Here is a 21,755-nt window from a genome sequence, read left to right on the forward strand (position 1 = left end):
AAACTTTGCAAAAGCTCTCTTATGTTTGCCGATGTCAAATGCGTCGTGCGAAAGGATATTTTCTCAAGTCAATCTGAATAAAACAAAAATAAGGAACAGGTTTTTGAATAAACATGTCTTGGCAATAATTACTACAAAAGAGGGAATAAAGGAACACGGAGACTGCGTCTCCTTTAAACCAAGCAAGGAAATGTTAAAAAATATGTCGTTAAAATCCATGTACAAAGAAAATGAAGGCGAAAATTTTGAAGCCAATGTTGATTAGGTGTTTTTTTTTTACGTTTAACGTAGTTATAATGTTGATTAAAAAAAATTATGAATATTCGTTTTTTTATTTTCATGTTGGCCTATTTTTGGGCTTTTTTTAACGTCGAGTGTGGCAGATTTTTGGATCCGTGTGTGGCAGATTCACCATTTTTGAGATGGTCACACTGATAAGTATATTACAAGACTGCCACTGTGGGGCAAAGCGGCAAACCATCGAAATTTGGCTCCAGCTCTCGCCAAATGTACAACTTGTTAATGCACGCTTACGCTCAAATAATGCACGGCCTTATAATCCGTGCTGTGCACGAATTATTGCCCCGCCGTACCGAACTAGCAGGGAACAAATAATGTAGGTACGCGCAATAATAAACTACCACGGACTTCATATAAACAAGTACGACGTGATAATCCGAAGCAATATGTTTTCCGCTTATCATACCTTACGATTTCCGTGTTTGAAATAAAAAAAATACCTAACGAAGGGCGAGAGCGGCGAGCGAGGCGAGGCTAACCCGGTCGGGTCGGATCTGCTCCGACTATATCGATCTTGCTCGCTGCGCTCGCTCGATCCGCTGCGAAAATTAATGTCTATTCATCCGAATCGATTGGATTTAGATTATCACGTCGTACATTATATTATCACTACGTACATTACAGCCCGCGCAATATTTTTTACGCCCTGATAATGCGCAACTATGATATTGTACCTACGGACGGCATGATAATCGGAAGCAATAATGCTTCGGATTATCAAGTCGTACATTATTACTCATACATTCCAAGTTGTACATTATTGTTTCCCCTCTCGCTCTACTCTACGGATACCGCGATACCATGCAAAAAAGTAACGAAACAAAACACTGTTTACAATCATAAATTATGTATTCTGTAAGTGGTGCTAATTTACATGGTCAATGGCTAGAAGAAAATCCGATTTTAATTGAGTTCCAAACTTTACAAAACGTAAGAAACTCTGAAGTCCATTTTGATATAAATCAAGCCAAACTGGAGTATATTAGCTGGTCGTACAACTTGTTCCAAAGTGCAAATAAGTTTTATTTATCAGGGTCATGGCAAGGAAGTCCAAATCGGTTTATACAAGTGCCTTTACCACATGAAAAGTTAATAGATACACAGCTTTTACTCACCGGCAACGAGCACAACTTATTTATTTGTGACACCAATTCACATACCATGTGGGTCATGAGTTTGGAAGACCATAAAGATGTGAAGAGATTTAATTTATTCACGGAAACCTTGGTTGCTGGTGCAACAAAGCGATTGAAAAGGGTTGATACTGCTCTAAAAGTGTGTGTTACAAACCACAACAGCATGTATTTAACTGCTAGAGGAAGCATTTACAGTGGAGCGCTACCAAGTCTAGTTGATACCAGCATGTGCACAGGCAACATTTGTGATATTCAATGTGGCTATGAACACTCCTTGCTCCTGACTGATACAGGTCAGGTGTATTCTTGGGGAAATGGGCGGTAAGACTCTAAAAATGAAACAATTTTACTATTTTTGTTAATTATGTATGTATGCCAGTATGTATGTAGAAGTTTACAGAAGTGGGAATACCATTTTGGTGAGCAGTGTGTATCCAGGGGTGTACGGGTCTGGTACAGAACCATCCAAGCTAGTCCCATGTGGACACCTTGGTTTGACTCTGCCAACCTTACAAGAAGTGTTAGTATCTGCTTTCAGGATAGGTTCCGGACACATACCAACAAACAAATTCTTACACATGATGAGAGTTAAACCATCACCTCTGTGTGAGATTTGCTGGAAGGTAGATGACTTGTCCCATTTGTTGTTGGAATGTGCTCGGAACAGGCTTGAGGAGAAGGGTACTTGGGGGTTTGGGCCCCATGCACAATGGCCAGGTCAATTGTTGGCTCTCAGAGCCAACATCTGACAAAGCCATTTGCATTTACCAATTTTTTAATATGCCCCTTGCGTAGGGAAAATGAGCGAGCACTTATGAAGCTGACATGATCAACTGGAGTGCACAGCCCCAAAAAAAAAATGTTTGCCAAAATCTTGATGTTTGAATCAAATCTATTTTTTCAGTGATGATAATTATTTATTTATTATACACAATACAATACCTAACCATTCGGATATATTATATTTATAAAATTCTAGGGTCACAATGTTTGTGACCAAACTCCTCTGAAATGGCTTGACCGATTTTTATGAAATTTTTGTGTATATATTGTATATATTAGGATGTAAACTATTTTTCATACTTTTACGCGAACAGAGTCGCGGGCAACAGCTAATATATATTTATTTATATATTGCATACATGTAACATAAGCTCTTACAGTTAACATGAACCCTGGTAGGGTATAATAGCATTTGTTGTTATAATTGTTATTATCTATTTACTATTTTAAAATCTTTTCTTTTACAATATCTAATTTCTGTACCTATATTAATTAATGAATACTACAATAACTTAACTTAATAAAGGAACATCAAATATCACTTGAGATCAGAAAGAAACATTTTTCCCACTTGTAGCAAATAATGCGTCGTGCGCGCGCGTGACGTGAGAGGTCGCTTACTTATTACAAACCATCCTCCATAAATTCCGAGATCGAGTAGTAACATTTATCTATTAGGATTTTTTTTAACTTTTTAATTTTTATATAATGTCTATATTTATATCCTTTGGCATGCATTGAGTAGGCTGCACTGCAGGGTAGGCAGGGCTTAGTGCTGGTGGTGCGATGCTGCGGTACAAATTACCAACTGCATATCCTAGAATCGACTCAATATGCGCCAGTATATGTGGCGTTATCTGGTAAAAGGTACCTTGTTGTCGGTTCTAGTTTCCGAGATAATCGCGCTTGAAGTAAAATGTCGAAAAAAATCATTTTTTCTTTTTTTACTCTATATTAATAAGCAGGGTCTAAATTTTAATTTGACAGAGACACAAGTTTTTAAATCGATTTTTTATGAGTTAAAACATCCCTTAAAGTTTAGTAAGAAAGGTACCTTATTGTCGGTGCCGCTCTGGAATGCTTTCTGTGCGCTCGGTATCGGTTTGGAAGACGTGTCGGACGTCGGTACTTTGTCGGCGCGTCATCATCATCATCATCATCCTAGCCTATACGTCCCACTGCTGGGCACAGGCCTCCTCTCAGAATGAGAGAGCTTGGGCATTAGTTCCCACGTGGGCCCATTGCGGTGCTTGTCGGCGCGTAAAAAACGTCAAGAATCATCATAAAATGCGTTTAATTAGAGTAAGGTAAATCATCAATAACTGGCCACCCTTGGGCGGTAGCCAGTTAGGCCCTTATTACACTAGCGATTTGCGGGCGAGTTGAAAGCGAGGCGAGCACGCAGCGAGTTCGCTTCGAGCGCGTAACGATTTCACCGTGAGCACGCAACAATATCGCCGCGAGTGCGCAACGATGTCGCTGCGAGTTCGCTGCGTTAGCGCCGAAGACGCCCTATTATTATTACACGAAAGTCAACAATATGGCGTTTTTGGCGCTAAAGCAGCGAACTCGCTACGCGCTCGCAGCAGCGACATCGTTGCGCGCTTGCGGCGAAATCGTTATACGCTCGCAGTGAATTCACTGCACGCTTGCCTCGCTGTCAACTCTCCCGCAAATCGCTAGTGTGATAAGGCCCTTATTGACGATTTACACCAATTTCTTTTTTTTTTATTCGACGGGATGGTAAACGAGCAAGTGGGTCACCTGATGGTAAGAGATTACCACCGCCCATAAACACCTGCAACACAAGGGGGATTGCAGATGCGTTGCCAACCTAGAGGCCTAATATGGGATACCTCAAATGCCAGTAATTTCACCGGCTGTCTTACTCTCCACGCCGAAACACAACAATGCAAGCACTGCTATTCACGGCAGGATTAGCGAGCAAGATGGTGGTAGCAATCCGGGCGGACCTTGCACAAGGTCCCACCACCTGCTGGTCTTTAGAGGTTGATTTATAGTAATAATAATAACGATTAAGAGTTACAAATACAAATCAAAAGCATTTTTTTAGATCTTATTCTTAACTATGTCACTAAACATTTTACGTCCGACAATAAGGTACCTTTTCAAATACGTTAATCATTTAGTATGTTGAGACAAAATTATAGGTTTTTGGTAAGAGTTTTAATACTACAGTGTTCTTAAATTAGGACTATTAAAATTAATCGTAAGTTATTAGTCGTTTTCAAATGATATCACTTCATAATCACTAAATATTTTACCACCGACGATAAGGTACCTTTTAGAAAATATATAGTGATTGTACCAACTTTTTTACTAAACTTTACCTTGAATTTTGAGACTGAAAAAACTAGTTGAGTTAATTTGGTCTCATTTGGCTATGTTTTAGCGTACTAAATATAAAAGTTTGTTGATTTTGACTGTTTTGATGATTGGTTATTTCCCTGGCCTGGCCTGGGTTCGATTCCCAGCGCTGGTCTCTTTTTCTGGTTTTTCTGTGCATCCATGTCTCAGTTTGTATTTTCGATATGGTTTCACGGGATACCCGTAAAAGTAACAAATTTGGAGTTGAAATAAAAAATACAAAAAGACTCCAAATAACCAATCATAATTTGATTGCTTAGTAGCGACATCTCTTGTCTGGGTGAGCGGTTGGTTCCGATAGAATGTGACGTCTCTCGATGAGAGCGAAAACATAGATGTCGCTAGTGCTGCTGCATAAGTAGCGTAGTAGAAATAAGCAACCTGAGATATGTATGCATAGGAAAAATTTCGGTCTAAATTCCTGTCCAGCGGTGGATGTGAGGACCTGGGTTCACCAGCTGGTCTGCTTTCTGGTTTTTCTGTGCATCCTGGTCTTGTTTTTCGATATGGTTTTTCTGGTAACATGTGGAGTTTTGTAAAATACAATGACTTCAAATAACCAATCATTTTCGATCTCTTGTTTGGGTGAGCGGATCCGATAGAAAGACGTCCTCGAGAGCGAAAACATAGATTGCTAGTAGCTGAATAGCTTGAAATAAGCAACCTGAGATATTGCATAGGAAAAATGTGAATGTCCTGTCCAGCGGTGATGTAGAGGGTATACACGCAGCGATTGGACCTAGTGCTGCTGCATAAGTAGCGTAGTAGAAATAAGCAACCTGAGATATGTATGCATAGGAAAAATTCGTGTCTAAATTCCTGTCCAGCGGTGGTGTAGGGGTTATAGCACGCAGCACGGATTGCTGAGGACCTGGGTTCGATTCCCAGCGCTGGTCTCTTTTTCTGGTTTTTCTGTGCATCCATGTCTCAGTTTGTATTGCCAATGGAAATATACTATAAATAGAAAAAAATGAAAAAAAAATCCATCAACCTTTTTTTTACTTTATGCACTTTAGCAAGGTAAACTATAGGAAAACCGTTGTCCAATTACAAAATTGTTCTTGAAACCTGAAAGCCCGTATAATCTACTCCTCAATACCGACAACAAGGTATCTTTTCCCAGATAACGCCACATATTATACTAAACCAAACTATACTGTACTAAAATAAACTCAGCGGCACAAAATTTGGCCCACCCTTCATACAAAATTACCGATTCTGCATACTTTTGAGCGCCAGATTTCTTTTCGCTCAGTATACAAATGAATGTTATCAATATCATGGGCCTAGTACTTGAAGAAGACAATAGAACTACGTAAGAGGCAATATAGTGAAGTTATAAATTAAATATTAAATGTGATGGATAAAAAAATATATAAAGTACCCAGTCAACTACAATAAGAATTAAAAACAACTTTATCTTTCAGGAAGTTGCAACTTGGACATGGCAACCTGACCAACATTGAAAGTCCAACACTAATTGAGGCTCTGGCTGGTGTTACAATAACACAAATAAGTGCTGGAGGGTGGCATTCCTTAGCACTTAGTGAATTTGGTGATGTGTATGCTTGGGGATGGAATGATACAGGTCAGCTCGGAATCAAAGAAATAAGTAGTGGGGAATCAGATAAGACTAATGTAGATAGTTGTGATTTACCTACATTGGTTGATATTTATGATGATAATGGTGACACTGTTGATTTGAATGTAAAACAAATTGCTTGTGGTAATCGTCATTCTGCCATATTACTAGAAGATAATACAGTTTGGACTGCTGGCTGTAACAAGTATGGACAAACAGGATTTACATTACAAACAATGAGAGTGGATATTTTCAAAAAGTCATACTTATGCTCAAGTGATTCATTCATAAAATGTGGTCCTTGGGCAACAGTAGTAATTGAAAAGTTATAGAAAAACACGACAAATATTTACTAAGCCAAAAATAGGTACTAACTGTTCAACTCTTAAGTTTGCTGCAATCATATTTACTGGTATGTCCATCTTAAAGTTTGTTTTTCCTGGGAGTTTCACTCTGATAGTCCGTTTCCTATTGGGAAACAGTATGAAATATTGAGTAAAGCCATGCCATTTTGTACGAATGTTATACACATACACCTATTAAGCCCAAATCGCCCGGTAGCCAGTTTTAACTCGGCAACAGGTTTCAAAGTACAGGCTCCCGAGCGATTTTTTTTTCTGGTGGATTAGTTTGGACTTTTGAGTCAAGTTTGGTGCATGTAACTTAATGATACCCAATTCATTCACCATACCAGTTGCATAGTTCAGGGTTCCGTAGCAAAATATGACATAATACTTGAAACAATAAACTTTTAGCAGTAATGAAATGCAAACAAACCCTCATATTTTCATATTTTTGGTATAAAGTTGGCTTTTAAAAATACTGTCCAGAAGAAGAAGAATTTGACTATTTTCAATGTTAAATTAAATATTGAAAGTACCGCGACGTACGCCAGCGCAGCGTAGGGGACGGCAAAAAGACCTGAAAAACAAGTACTATCAACAACAAAAAAATCCAGCTAAGTGCGAGTCCTACTCGCGCAAAGAGCGTTCCGTACAAATTTTTACTTATCTTTATTGGTACTGGTAGGACCCGGTCACAAACTTTCGCCTTTATAATATTAGTCTGATTTTTAATCATCTCCGATTTATAAACGAAGTCAGGTAATATTGTTAAAAATAAAGACAAATAAAAATGGAATGTTTGGGGATTCATTTTCTTTACGGTTGTCCTCCACTATTACATAACTCAGTATACATTTCAGCTGGCGTTTGAAACAATTGCACCTGGAACTACAAAATTTCAGGCACCAACATCTTTATTTAGTTTTGTAGTTAAATTTATATGTTTTTTTTATTTGAGTAGCGGCAAGCGCAGCAAGTGGGTCTCTCTATAAATAAAATTTATAGGTGGGGCCTACTCGCCAAACAGTAATTGTACAAATTTTTTATCTTTTTGGTACTGGTAGGACGTCACAAACTTCGCCTTAGTATACAGCTGATTTTTAATCATCTCCGATTTATAAACGAAGTCAGGTAATATTGTTAAAAATAAAGACAAAATGGAATTTTCATTCTTTTCTTTACGGTTGTCCTCCACTTTACATAACTCAGTATACATTTCAGCTGGCGTTTGAAACAATGCACCTGGAACTACAAAATTTCAGGAACATCTTTAAGTTTTGTAATTATTTTTTTTTTATTTGACTGGATGGCAAAGTGTTCTCCTATAAATGAATATTTATAGGTGGGCACTCCATACGTGAAATTCTTTCATTTTTTAATCTCATCAACGTCTGGCACATAGTATGACAGCTCTTTTGAAAAGATAGTAAGGTTACTCAAAAACTTTTTCACCTCAGCACCTCAAACAGGCAGTTTTTGCTATGAGAAATCAGTGAGCAAAATCGCATTTTGCCAGTGAGACAAAGAAACTTTTTTTATGCCTTAAATGTACGTTCGGTCTAATTATTGAATTGCAAAATTTGAACTTTACTTTAATCATTTCACTTGAACATGACAGCCAAAAAAATGTTATCTAAATTAAAGTTGATCGTAAAAATATATCTGTCCATATTTTGCCAATAGTAGTTTTTGCCATAAACAACGATATGAATTTCCATGAAAAATTCTTCCCGACCTTTTGATATAAGTATGCAACCTCAACGAAATATTTCCAAAATGCCGCTTCCCGATTTTCATTTTTAATGCACGAAAGCCGCTTCTCCCTTTTTTATAAAATACAGCTGGAATAAATATTTGTTAATTTGAATGAATTTTTAACAAATCTATTTATGTTTATGTAATAGAAATCTTAATAAAATTCATATTTAAAGGTTTAATAACATTTGTAATTAAGTATACGTTTATTGTTAAACCTTTTTAATGACTCCAAGATGAGGCTGTTTGCAATATTAAAAAATAAGTGTGACATATCTAGCACAACAAGAATAAAAAATGTCCTTGGATAACCAAGGGTCTAAAAAGAAGCTGTAAACAAAAGCGCTATCTCTACATCTTATATAAACAATGTAAACTCCAAGAAAAACATCTGTTTAAGAGTGGATACACTAAATATTCAAAAAATTTACAAAAATGTATTAATAAAGCACAAAGACTAAGTAATAAAAAAGTAATAACACTGCTAAGAACAAATGTAAAGCAACATGGACTATCATTAATCGTAACATTAGAACAAAGTCAGTACATAGGGAAATAGATACAATTAATAACAAAGGTCAAATTTTTGACGACGCCCTCCCTCCGCCCTCCTTCGCCCTCCGCTATATCCTTATAGCGCAAATTTTTAATGATCATTTTATAAATGCTACGAACGGGACAGTATCTGCGAGAAACGCAACCACAATGAAATGTGCTCAAACAAACACTATTTTTATAACACCTGTAACAGCATAAGTATAAGTAGCGTAGTAGAAATAAGCAACCTGAGATATGTATGCATAGGAAAAATTCGTGTCTAAATTCCTGTCCAGCGGTGGTGTAGGGGTTATAGCACGCAGCACGGATTGCTGAGGACCTGGGTTCGATTCCCAGCGCTGGTCTCTTTTTCTGGTTTTTCTGTGCATCCATGTCTCAGTTTGTATTTTCGATATGGTTTCACGGTATACCCGTAAAAGAAACAATTTTGGAGTTGAAATAAAAAATACAAAAAGACTCCAAATAACCAATCATGATTTGATTGCTTAGTAGCGACATCTCTTGTCTGGGTGAGCGGTTGGTTCCGAAAGAATGTTGACGTCTCTCGATGAGAGCGAAACATAGATGTCGCTAGTGCTGCTGCATAAGTAGCGTAGTAGAAATAAGCAACCTGAGATATGTATGCATAGGAAAAATTCGTGTCTAAATTCCTGTCCAGCGGTGGTGTAGGGGTTATAGCACGCAGCACGGATTGCTGAGGACCTGGGTTCGATTCCCAGCGCTGGTCTCTTTTTCTGGTTTTTCTGTGCATCCATGTCTCAGTTTGTATTTTCGATATGGTTTCACGGGATACCCGTAAAAGTAACAAATTTGGAGTTGAAATAAAAAATACAAAAAGACTCCAAATAACCAATCATCATAGTATGTAGGTGAGGTAGATGACTATTGTTCCACTCCTGCTGGCTCGTGCTGAGGCACCGACTTCGAGCTAGTAGGTCCTACCTAGAAAAATATTTTCAAGTTTTGTAGTCGGTTCCATTTTTTTTATTTTTTTGGAGTCGGTTTTACTTTTTCGTTTTAAAAATTTCTTTTTTTTAAGAACTGTTTAGAATGACATTTCCTACAGACGAATTCCGATTTGTTCCCTGACAACTAATAACTGCCCATTCGCTACATTAATTGGGCCCAAGACGGTTCTAAGGGTCGTCATTATCGTGCCATCCAACCTTCGCTATACCCATAAAGCCCTGGTTTTGGAAACTAAGATTCGGTAAAAAGGTTACAACAATACTGACTCGTATGCGACTGGGTCATTTTTGCACCCCAGCTCACCTTGCTAAACTCAATATTATTGACAGCCCCACGTGCGAATGTGGATATGAGGAAGCGGATTTAAACCCCATCATCTTTGTTCTGGGCGCGACCCATCAGCTCTTGTCAAAGGTCTCATTTCTCTTCAAGTTTCTTTCCTTTCATCCATATCCAGCTTGCTTTCAACATCTGACCTCCATGTATATCAACTTTTAGCAGATTTTATTCTATGTTATGATATTAAAATTTAGACAATACAACTTATATGTATATACATTTTTCCTCTTGTAATATCTTATTCCTTTAACACCTGATTTTTTATTCAATATTTCAAATTCCGTTCCTACCGACCATTTTTAAAACTTTTACCCGTTTCCCCGTTTTTACCCCGGGCCACAGTGCACAAACCGTGCGGGCCATAAAAAAAAAAAAGAAGATTCTTCATAGAACAGAAAGTAACTGAGTGAGTGAGTTGGGAAAAGGGCGGGAAATCTTGAACTGAGCACGCGTTAATTCTAGCTCTTCATTTTTTATATTAATTAGTGGTCAGCGTAGTGTAAATACGGTAATATTTTTAATTATTTATTGTAAATACCTTTATTTGTGTACATTTCTTCTTTTTTGGTAAGTTTTTTAATATATTTCCGTAACATCGGATAAAAATAGAAAACGAGTTTGCCCGTCAAGGAAAATATGCCGCCATTGCAATAAAAAAAAGCGCAGAAATAAAAATAAAAATCCGGATTATATTTTGACTGAAAATGATTGTAATTGCACTAATGATTCTGCAAACAAAGTTGATATTCAACCAATACCTACAACAACTATTAACAACTCTACCACAAATATGAACTCTCCATCTCCACCTCAGCCCACAGACACATTCAGAAAAGTTTATGTAAATACTGATGGCTCACCATTTGTAGTGCATGTACAAAGAATGCAAGATGCACCGAATGACGGTACCTCTATTCATCCCATTTCCTTTGGAAATTTCTTAAAGAAAAAGTCATATAATAATAAATAATAAAAAAAAATTGAATGATAAAACCCTCACTGACAATAAATATAAAGCTTTTATCCCATCCTTCAGTGTAATGAGAATGGGAGTAGTTAAGGGTGTTCCGGCTGAGTGGTCCCTAGAGGAGATCCTGTTGAACATTTCTGTACCTTTATGTACAGGAAAAGTAATTAAAGCAAGAAGACTGAATTAAAAAACAATAGTAGATGGTTCAGCAGTTTGGAAAGCATCCCAAACAGTGGTGTTAACATTTAATGGTCAAGTTTTGCCTAAAAGAATATTTATCTGTTATAATGCTCTACCCATAGATCTGTACATATTTCCAACAATCCAATGTTACAATTGTTGCCGATATGGTCACACAAAAACACAATGCCGATCCAAACCATGCTGCTACAAGTGGCCAGGGTCACTCTGGGTCTACATTTGATGTTGAGGAGGACTGTGTTTCTTGCTGTTTATGTACTGGACACCATTTTGCAATAAGTAAACAATGTCCAAAATTTGAAAGACAAAGCAGACTCATGTTTCAAAATTCCTGGCTATGCATGCCTCCGTGAAGATAGGTCAGACGGAGATGGCGGTGTAGCTATTCTTGTAAAAAAAACATTTCATTTCATATATCATCCAATACCATCCCATAGCAGCAATTTCTCTATAATTGCTGCAATTGTAAATAATATCTGTATAGTTTCATTGTATATTCCTCATCCATCATTAGTTATACTTAGGGAAATAAAATCCATCTTAGTTTCACTTCCTTCTCCTCTTGTCATCCTAGGAGATTTTAATTGTCATCATCAAGCATGGGGATGTAGCGACTCAAGTGACATTGGTGATGAAATTTTAGACATTGTTGACTGAACACTGGTGCACCCACACGCCAAACAGCTCCACATGAAAATACAAGTGCTATTGACTTATCATTAAGTAGTTCCTCAATCGCCAGTACATTGTCTTGGGATGTACTTCCATCTACCTATGGCAGTGACCATTTTCCAGTGATAGTTTCATTCCCTTTCAAAAATAAACCGTTCTTAAAAAGGACTTCTATGTTAAAGCATGTAATAAATAAAAATAAATGGGATGATTTTAAAAAACAATTGGACGATAAATTCAGTATCTTGCCAGATTTAAGACATCCTAGTCAAATTATAGATTCCTCCAATGCATTTGCCAAATTATTGACTGAAGCAACTGAAGTTTTCCCAGTTAAAAAATCTTCTGGTTCTAGGATTCCCTGCCCACTATTTTAGGATTCTCATTGCAGTACAGCTGTAAAAAGGCAAAAAGAAATGGAGTTAAGATATAGGGCTGACATGAATGAGGAAAACTACAACGATTTAGTGACCATAATGAAAGAAACTAAAAAGCTTTTGAAGAAAAAGAAAGTAGATAGCTGGAGAAATTTTTGCGCTTCCCTATCTCCTAATACCTAAACCAAATAAACCCCGGAATGATCATAATTCACTCCGGCCAATAGCTTTATCGACCGTTTTACTTAAAATATTGGAACATATGGTTAAAAACCGCCTAGAGTGGTTATTTGAAACAAAAAAAAAACTACCGGACTACCAATTCAGATTCCGCAAAAATAAAAGCACATCAGATTGCGTTGGTTTACTATGATTCGGATATATTATTAGCTTTTTCTCAGAATAATTCGGTAGTAGAATGTTTTCTGGACATAAATTCGGCATATGACAATGTAAATATAGAGATACTTATAAATAAATTGGTAAAATTGGGTGTTCCGACACGCCTCATTAATATAATTTCAGCAATGTTTCACGAAAGGATTATAAAATGAGTCTTAGATTCTAATACTTTATACAAAACTGTTTGGAAAGGTTACCACAAGGTTCCGTTTTAAGCTCATTACTCTTTAATGTATTATACTCATGATTTTCCGTCTATTCTAGTAAACCCTGTATTATCCTTACAATACGCTGATGATTTGGTACTGTACTGTGCAGATAGCAGTGTCAGTGACGCTTGTGCAGTATTAAATACCAATCTTAAGCAACCGAAGTGCTACTTGGATACAAATGGCCTGGAGCTATCAATCACTAAAACAACAGCGGTCTTATTCTCAACCAGAACAAGGAAGTGTGATTTGAATCTAGTTTATGATGGTGCATTTATTCCACTTAAAAACGAAGCTAAATATTTAGGTGTAGTTTTTGACAGTAGACTCTTGGCCAAAGCTCATTGCACATATGTAAAGATTAGATGTGAACGGTCTTTAAATATTTTAAGCTGTCTGGCTGGAGTTTGGTGGGGTAGGGGTAGTCATCCATTTTACCTAAAACTAGTGTACAATGCTGTCATTTCCTTGCTCACCTTTTCCAATATATATAATATAATTGCATCCTTTATTTCTAAAAATGATATTAAAGTACAGTATTTACAAATTTATGTAATTTGTTTTGCCTTTGTGTTCTACCTACCCTGACCTTCTATATTCCAAATTCCGTCTACCAAACTACCCCTTTCCCGCGTCCAATTTTCCTAACTTGAAAATGGCTAAGGGCAACACTAAAGCCCAAGTCCAGTTACAAAAAAAAAAAAACAGTTCTAAAGTAGTTCCTACATTCACGAAGTTGTTTTCTTAAAAATATTCGTCAATAAAGTCTATGTGACATACTAATAATGCAATAATGAACTCAATTTTTGGGGAGGATTTCAACTACTTAGTTGCTAGAAAATAGTAATCAAAAATACATTTTATAACAAAAGTTCTGTGATTTGTATGAATTATTCTTCAATAACAACAGAAAAAGGTGTAAAAAAAATGGAAGACCTTTGTAAGGCATACATTACTTACGCGAGGCAACTATCGTCACAAGGTCTTTATAACAAAGCTTTCGACTTTTATTTAATGGCTTTTGGCCAATGCCCGGAGACGAAATCAATTATTGAATCTGAGTTTCGAGTCGTGCTCATAAGACTTAATGAGCTTTTAGCAAATTATGGTAAAATTGAACAAATATTTATAAATTTTGACAAAGCTGTTAATGCCTTCCCAGGTAATATGTACCTCCTAAATGATATTGGAAAGTATCTGTTTAAATATGGTTATTATTCAGTAGCATGGTGTCATTTCCAAAAAGCTTTAAATGTTGATTCTGGATTTGTTGATGCAGAGAAAAACTTAAATTCTGTCAAAAATTTACTTGTGGAAAGATGGCATTTTAGAATGTTGAATGACCGATTTCGAAATGAGGCATATCATGCAGCAATTGTAGAAACTGTGATTCCAGGAAAGGACAGTGTGCTTGATATGGGCACTGGGACAGGTTTGTTAGCGATGTATGCCAATGAATGCACACCATTAGCAACCACAGGCTGTGAAGGTTCTGATATAATGGCAAAACTGGCAGAAACCATTATGCAAGAGAATTTAGTCCAAGATGTTGTAATTGTGAATAAAATGTCAACAAATATGGATTGTAAGGAAATTGGCGGAAGGAGATCTTTGCTTGTTACAGAAATGTTTGATTCTGGTTTGTTAGGGGAACAAGTTTTGCAGTCGCTTTCCCATGCATGGAATAACTTGATAGCTCATTCTGGACGAGTCATACCTTGCTCTGCAGAGTTCTTTGTTGTAGCTGCCAAATGTGACCGGCTCAATATGAAGTACCAATTACAGCATTCAGCTAAAGAGCTCCTCAACATACCTGGCTTAACCGTTCACACATTGACATTTGGTGAAACCTATGACTGTGAAGACGTGCATTTGTTTAAAGATATCAAATACATGACTGACACTCAGTCCCTCTTGAAAATAAATTACAATAGTTATGACGATATTAAAGGAAAATTGCAGGGAAATGAACCATTGGACATTAAGTGGACAGTTAAAGAAGGTGGTGAAATTAACATTGTAGTTGGATGGTTTAACTTGCACTTGACAGAAAACATCATGATAACTACAAACCCAACATCAGATAGTCGTGCAAATGCTTGGCAGCAGGCAGTTTTCTTTAATTTCATTCCTCGGAATGCCCATGAAAATGAAACTCTTGAGGCACAGTTTCTAATTAATGGAGGCAAGATGACTTTGGTGCCTGATGATTCTATTCATATCAGCTGGATTTCCCCAGAAACAATCAGATTTCTCAATGATTATGAGTACACAAAAAAAATTACAGATTGTATTGGCACAGCTTGTGTTTATTTAGGTCAGATAGTTGAAATATCCCAAGCTGACATTGTTGATACATGCCCCTTTCCATTGTTCGGCTTATTGATGATGAAGCATGGTGCCAGATCACTAGTTTGTTGTGCTAAATCTTCAAGTGACAAGAAGTTTTTCAAGAAAGTATTTAAAGCCAATAAGGTACCCTTATCTAAAATTACTTTTTTTATAGGAAATCAATGGACTTCTAATTCATTAGGCAAAACAAAATACCATGCAATATTTTGCCACACTTTTGAACTATGTGGTGACATAGATTTACGTCAGCAAGAAATTGCTCAGCATTTGAAGCAAAGACATCTACATCAGGAAGGGCTGTACCTACCTGCTAATGTGCATTTGATCGGACAGCTCGTGAGCAGCCACTGGTTGGACATAAATAACAGAGTGTATGATGAAAATGTCACTAACTATAAAATAGCTATGCATATAAACAAGTTCCAAGTGTCCCAAAATTACTGTATTGACTTTACAAATTTGGACTATTTTGAAATATCATCCCCAACTGTGATAGGAACTTTGACCAGTGAAATGGAGTCAGATGTAATCAATATACCGGTAATCCATGATGGAAATGCCAATGCAATTCTATGCTGGTACTGTATAGAACTGCTTGAAGATTTAGGAGGAATCCAAACAAATAGAAGTGATAGTTTCATAGATGGGATGGCGTTTTTAGCTCATCCTGCATTGCCTATGGTTCAGGGTGGATTTGCCAATGTGTTGCGCTGTGTGGATTTTGATGGATCTTTTAAACTTATGGTGGATACTGATGCTATGTAAAAATTTACTGTAGTTCTTAGGAAGTTCATGGAGACAGAGACATTTTCTGTGCTTCTCTTTGTCCCTTCAAATTTATTTACCTACTATCAAAACAAAATAAGATGATTTCAATTGAATATAGATTAAAAATAAAAAAAAATTGTGTAACTTAAACAATATTGTTTTATGAACTTTTGGAAAATGCCCAGAAAATATAAAGTTAACAGAAAAAAAGCACTGTGGGTGGGATGAGTGTCAAGTAGCCGAAAATGTGTTGCAACTTGCAAGTGTTGCAATCTTAGACTTGAACTTTACTTGACTTGAAAATAACAATCATTATCGTTTTTATATTGTTATAGTTTTTTTTTCTAATTTTCAAGACCTATCCCAGAGAATTTTTAATTTTATTTGCACCATTGCATTATTTACACGATTTTCATGGGTGACACTATTTCCTGGACGTACAGTCACCTGCATTAATATCTGCCACAGCGGAGCGTGCAAAAATATCTGACACGTCCTACCGGCTCTAGAAATAGAGTCGTATCAGATACTTATGCCCGCCTTGTTGTGTCAGATATTGGTGCTGGTGACTGTACCATGATAACTTTGTGACACGCCCATAGAAACTTGTCAGTTTAACTTATTGTAGTGCCCAAATGCCAAGTTTCCTATAGAACCATCGATTTATCTTCGACAATGACGATCTTCCATATACATTTTCATCCCCTATTTCACCCCCTCACAGGAAGAATTTAAAAAACGCGCGAACTAACATCTATTTATCTCTTATTACGTGCCGAAATAGCAAGTTTAATAAAGATTTATCGATTTATCTTCGATAATACGACCTTCCATATAAAGTTGCATCCCCTATTTCACCCCCTCACAGGAAGAATTTTAAAAAACGCGCGAACTAACATCTATTTATCTCTTATTACGTGCCGAAATAGCAAGTTTAATAAAGATTCATCGATTTATCTTCGATAATACGATCTTCCACATAAAGTTTCATCCCCTATTTCACCCCCTCACAGGAAGAATTTTAAAAAACGCGCGAAATAACATTTATTTCGTCACCATGAAAAAATTTCTTAACTAAAATCAATATGTCAACAACATTGAACCTTGATGTACTTAATGTCTAAAAAGTTCACTCAAAAAAATAATCTATTTTGAGCTACGAGTTTTTTAAAAGGTAGTGACGATTTATTTACGTGCCGAAATGACAAGTTTAATAAAGATTCATCGATTTAACTTCGATAATGACGACCTTCCATATAAAGTTTCATCCCCTATTTCACCCCCTCACATGTCGAATTTAAAAAAACCGGCCAAGAGCGTGTCGGACACGCCCAAAATAGGGTTTCGTTGCCATTACTAAAAAAAAAAATATTAATATTTTTCTAAGGATTTCGTATTTTATACGGAATCTTCCAAGTTTAGGTATATTTTATACCATAGGCTGCTATTTACTCTTAAACTACTAATAATTCTCAAGCAAACTTAACCGTTATTGTTTTCCTTGAAAGTCTGATATACTTACTACCATCCTGATTTTTTTCAATTTTTTCCACCCACCGGTTTAGATTTTAGAGGGTTGAGGTTGAGGATTGGGTCTGAAATAGCTTGTGGTGTTTTCGGTGGAAAAATACACCTGCAGTTTATTTTTAATGAAAAAAGGCGGGAAAGCATAAGAAAAATATTGGAATAAAATTAAATTTTATAATATATTTTGAGAAAAAGTTTATTCTATTTCAGAATTATTCACCATTTTTGAGAAAAGCTTTATATTAGTCTCGGCTGGAATAGCAATTGCTGGCTTCGTATTAGTTAAACGGACTCGCAAGCTCGTCCGTTTAATACTCATACTCAGCCAGCAATTGCCTCCTTCCAGACCACGACAATAATCTACTATTGTTGCTGAGATGCTGTGTGTGGCCACCTTCCGGCTCCACCATAACACAGTATATATAATATAAGATAAAGCTTTAGCTTATATATACTGTGTGTCTATTTTGATCAAACTACTTTATGGTTTTCCGTTATTTAATTAACACATTATTATGATTATAATCATTTTTGTAATAATTGCTTACTGTATCTTATTTGTAAATTACGTTTTGGCCTCTCCTGAAGTCTCCATTTTATGTTAATTCATATTACAGGTGACGATATCTACCTTGGTACAACAAGATTATGATTGCATGTAGTCAGCTAATTTTATTTTATTTATTCCTCTTAATGGCGGCCATAAGGCTTGGGCCAATGTCAGTTAAATTAAAGATAAATATATTCTTCTTATTCACGTACGGTGATTGTAGTTTTTGCAACTTGATAGCAAAAATCCAGAAACCACTCGGAGACCACTTGCGCATTTTATGTTTAGTCTCCATTTTATATTTGTAAGATATATTAATACTTGAAATCAAACGCATGAATTCGTATTAAAATATAATATATTATATATATACAGATTTTAAAAGCTTGCGCGTAAAACCAGCGGCCGTGGCTACTAGCCATTTGGCCCCTACATCTTAATTAATATTACAGGTGACGATATCTACCTGGGTACAAGATTATGATTGCATGTAGGCAGCCAATTTTATTCCTAGGCCACCACAGAACCGTGTCGTAATGAAATGACATTTGTTCGACAAATAAAATTGTTTACTATGATAAGGTTCCATAGTGGCTCAAAAATCAAATTGGTTGACTGTACCTATCCTATTTCGCAAAGATGGTTTAAGCAAATGGGATGCATTAGGTATATTCGTTTCAGTATTAGTTTTGCGTTATAAAATTTCAACTCTTTTTAGGGTTCCGTACCCAAAGGGTGCCAACTCCGCTGTCTGTCTGTCTGTCCCTCTGTCACAGGGCTCTATCTCTGAAGCCGTAAAAGTTAGACACATGAAATTTTCACAGATTATGTATTACTGTGGCCGCTATAACAACAAATACTAAAAATAAAATAAAGTTACAAATTAAAGGGGGTCGTCATACAATAAACGTGTATTTTTCAGCGTTTTTTGGTTGCTAGGCGTTATTAGCCGTTGCTAAGGCGACCGAGTCGCCGAGCTATGTCGTTTGAATATTAACCTTTATGTTTGCGATTTTAATGATATTTTGTAAAAGCTTCTATAGTATAATATAGTGACTGTCTGATTGTGTGGTTTATTCGTTTTTGTGCAAAATTAATAAAGCCATTTAAGAACCACAAACCTCAATGAAGCCAACTTTGATAAAGCGCTGGCCAAATCCACACCGTATTCATCACTGTTTACCTATTGTTTTTTACACTAAAAAAATCATACTAAGTATTTAACACTATTTACAAGGTTTATAATACAGTTTAAAATTTATTTACACTAGTTGAGCTTCTTATTATTTAATTACACAACATACGAAGTCCGTCGAATTTCCCGCAAATGAACAGAATTGACAGATATTTTTTTAAACTGCGCGCGGCAAGTTGCGGGCAATGGCTTCAGAAGCAAACAGCCAGAACCAAAAAGGAGAATATAAATTGTTTTTTATTCGAAATACTTGCTTGTGCTTACATTTCGGCGATATTTTTTTTAGCTTGCCCTATTTGTTTATTTATTTATTTATTGTTTGTTTTGCTCAAAATCTTGGAAGCTAAATTTGACCCACTTCCAGTGGTCCGATCGACTTGAAATTTTGCATACTTATGTAAATTTGGTGAAAGTACAATAATCTAGTAGTGACATCTTGGTGGTCCTGCCAGGATCGTCACTGCAGGAGGGAACTCCTCAATGGTTAATAGTACCGACTTGAGATTTGGTACAAATATGTAGTTTAGACGACAGTGCAGGTACAGTCAACAAAAAGTACATTCGGCAAAAAAAGCTGGTATTAAAAATGATTTATTTAATAAAAACTTATTACAAGCATTATATTTATTTGCAGTGTACCTAATGTAACTATGTTTGCTCGGGTGGAATCTTTCAACTCAAATTTGAAGTGGATATCTTCAACCGATTGAGCTGAAATTTTAAACGCATGTATAAATCCGATGGCAATGCAATATTATTATAACATGGAGTTGATCTGATCATAAAAGCTAGCGGGTGACCATATGAACTCTGTGATAAACGACACGACCGCATCGAGTTTGGACTCGTTTGTCGTCTTGAAGAGTACTTTGGTAACCAGGGGCATAAAGTACAGTCAGCAAAAAAACTTATATTAGAGGAATTTTAAGAAAAACGTTTACTGAACTGTTTACGGAACCCTTCATGTACGAGTCCGACTCGCACTTGACCAATTTTTTTCGTATGATTTCGGGCACAAACTTATTTAACAGTAATAACTACTAGGTACGGGCTTCAATAACTCCTGCTGGCTCGTGCTGAGGCACCGACTGCATACTGGTAGAAAAATATTTTTCACCTCACTAGCTCGAAAAAGCTGTCTTTATCCTTCAAAATCTGCGTGGAAAGTCGCTTTTTATCCTCTTGGCTGGAAAGAGTTTGAAATTCGAACATTATCGTGAACGGGTGCCGCCTTGAAAATACATATCGACCACTTAATTCCACAACCTCTTATCTGGCCACAATATTGCTTTAGAATCATCTTTATGGTAAGTACGATAGAGTGTGTTGATTTGTTGTATACATTTCGAGTAGGTACGAGGTTGAGGAAGTAAGCGTTGAATATTGACGTGTTCACAAAGAAAGTTCTTCATACATTGTTGAATTCATATTTAAATCTTTTATTTTATTCTTATTACTAAACATTTATTTAGTAATAATATAGCTCATTTCAGTTTACTGAAATTATTCCCAATTCGTCTATAATTAAAAAAAAAAATACAGAACAATCAAGGAAAAAATAGGATATCAAATGATGAAAAGGGATTCGGAAACACACACCCGTGAAAAAAAAGCACAATGACACGTTCTGAAACGTGGTTTGTCATTATTTAATTAATATAAATGCGTTAGTGTTTTCATTCTTTTTATTAGATAAGTATTGTTGTTATATTTCATTAATACCAAAAAAATAGATAACATTTATTTACATTTTGTTTTATTACACAAGTTTTTTCGTTTCACCAAAAAGTTGTGGTAGATAGATATGTGGTCAAATTCAGAACGCACCTACCGGAGGGAAAAAGGCTGTATATTATACTACTCTTTGGAAAAAGGTCACCACCAATAAGGTGTATTACCAATTCTAGTACCTTTTAATACTTTTACTTTATACTTTTAATTTTAAGTAGGTTTAGCTACTTGCATAATTAAATGTAAAAATTACTGGCTAACTCACTTATCAACGTCCAACCCAAGCCCTGGATCTAGAAAGCTGAACTTATAGGTACTTGGACTTCGAAATTCCCTCTTTTTTTGGAGACAAGAACGTGGATGTATTTTATATTACCATGGGATGAGAATTCTGCGATTTAGAAGAAGCCGTTGGCATGTGTTCAATTTTTTTTCTTCCATCCACATTTTTCACGCTGACGTGAGGTGAAAAATTGTGTTTCGCTCGGCTGTAAAGTTGTTTAGCATCTCGTGCCTTTGAAACCCTCGACTACGCTCAGGATTCTTCTTTTGAACCTCTTGCCGGCTGTACACACTCGCCTCTCGCCTCTCGCCGAGAGTCTTGGGCGAGAAGCTCTCGACGAATGCACACCATGTACACACTCGTG

General features: G+C 36.3%; 2 protein-coding genes across 3 annotated transcripts; both read left to right on the forward strand.

The window, feature by feature from the left end:
* The first annotated feature begins 1,081 nt into the window (after window positions 1-1,081).
* LOC141431231 (RCC1 domain-containing protein 1) lies at window positions 1,082-7,464 on the forward strand. 2 transcript variants are annotated; one of them, XM_074092327.1, is made up of 3 exons: window positions 1,142-1,230; window positions 1,334-1,757; window positions 6,035-7,464. In XM_074092327.1, exons 2-3 carry the CDS (start codon window positions 1,462-1,464, stop codon window positions 6,519-6,521), a joined length of 783 nt encoding a protein of 260 aa, XP_073948428.1. In that variant the 5' UTR covers window positions 1,142-1,230; window positions 1,334-1,461; the 3' UTR covers window positions 6,522-7,464. The 2 variants fall into 2 exon arrangements, with proteins under 2 accessions (XP_073948420.1, XP_073948428.1); XM_074092319.1 differs by having other exon boundaries at window positions 1,082-1,757.
* A 6,309-nt stretch (window positions 7,465-13,773) lies between these two features.
* Window positions 13,774-16,425, forward strand: LOC141431243 (protein arginine N-methyltransferase 9-like). The gene has a single exon (XM_074092339.1). The coding sequence runs from the start codon at window positions 13,871-13,873 to the stop codon at window positions 16,100-16,102; it is 2,232 nt and encodes a 743-aa protein (XP_073948440.1). The 5' UTR covers window positions 13,774-13,870; the 3' UTR covers window positions 16,103-16,425.
* Window positions 16,426-21,755: the final 5,330 nt, after the last annotated feature.

This window comes from Choristoneura fumiferana, chromosome Z (assembly GCF_025370935.1).
Source record: "Choristoneura fumiferana chromosome Z, NRCan_CFum_1, whole genome shotgun sequence".
NCBI classification, from domain to species: domain Eukaryota; kingdom Metazoa; phylum Arthropoda; class Insecta; order Lepidoptera; family Tortricidae; genus Choristoneura; species Choristoneura fumiferana.

What these genes read in the sequence shown, in the direction of transcription:
- LOC141431231 (XM_074092319.1), top strand. Translation starts at nt 1,147, where the DNA reads ATGTATTCTGTAAGTGGTGCTAATTTACATGGTCAATGGCTAGAAGAA. An exon ending in TATTCTTGGGGAAATGGGCG is followed by an intron (nt 1,758 to 6,034) that starts GTAAGACTCTAA and finishes TTTATCTTTCAG; the next exon opens with GAAGTTGCAACTTGGACATG.
- LOC141431243 (XM_074092339.1), top strand. Translation starts at nt 13,871, where the DNA reads ATGAATTATTCTTCAATAACAACAGAAAAAGGTGTAAAAAAAATGGAA.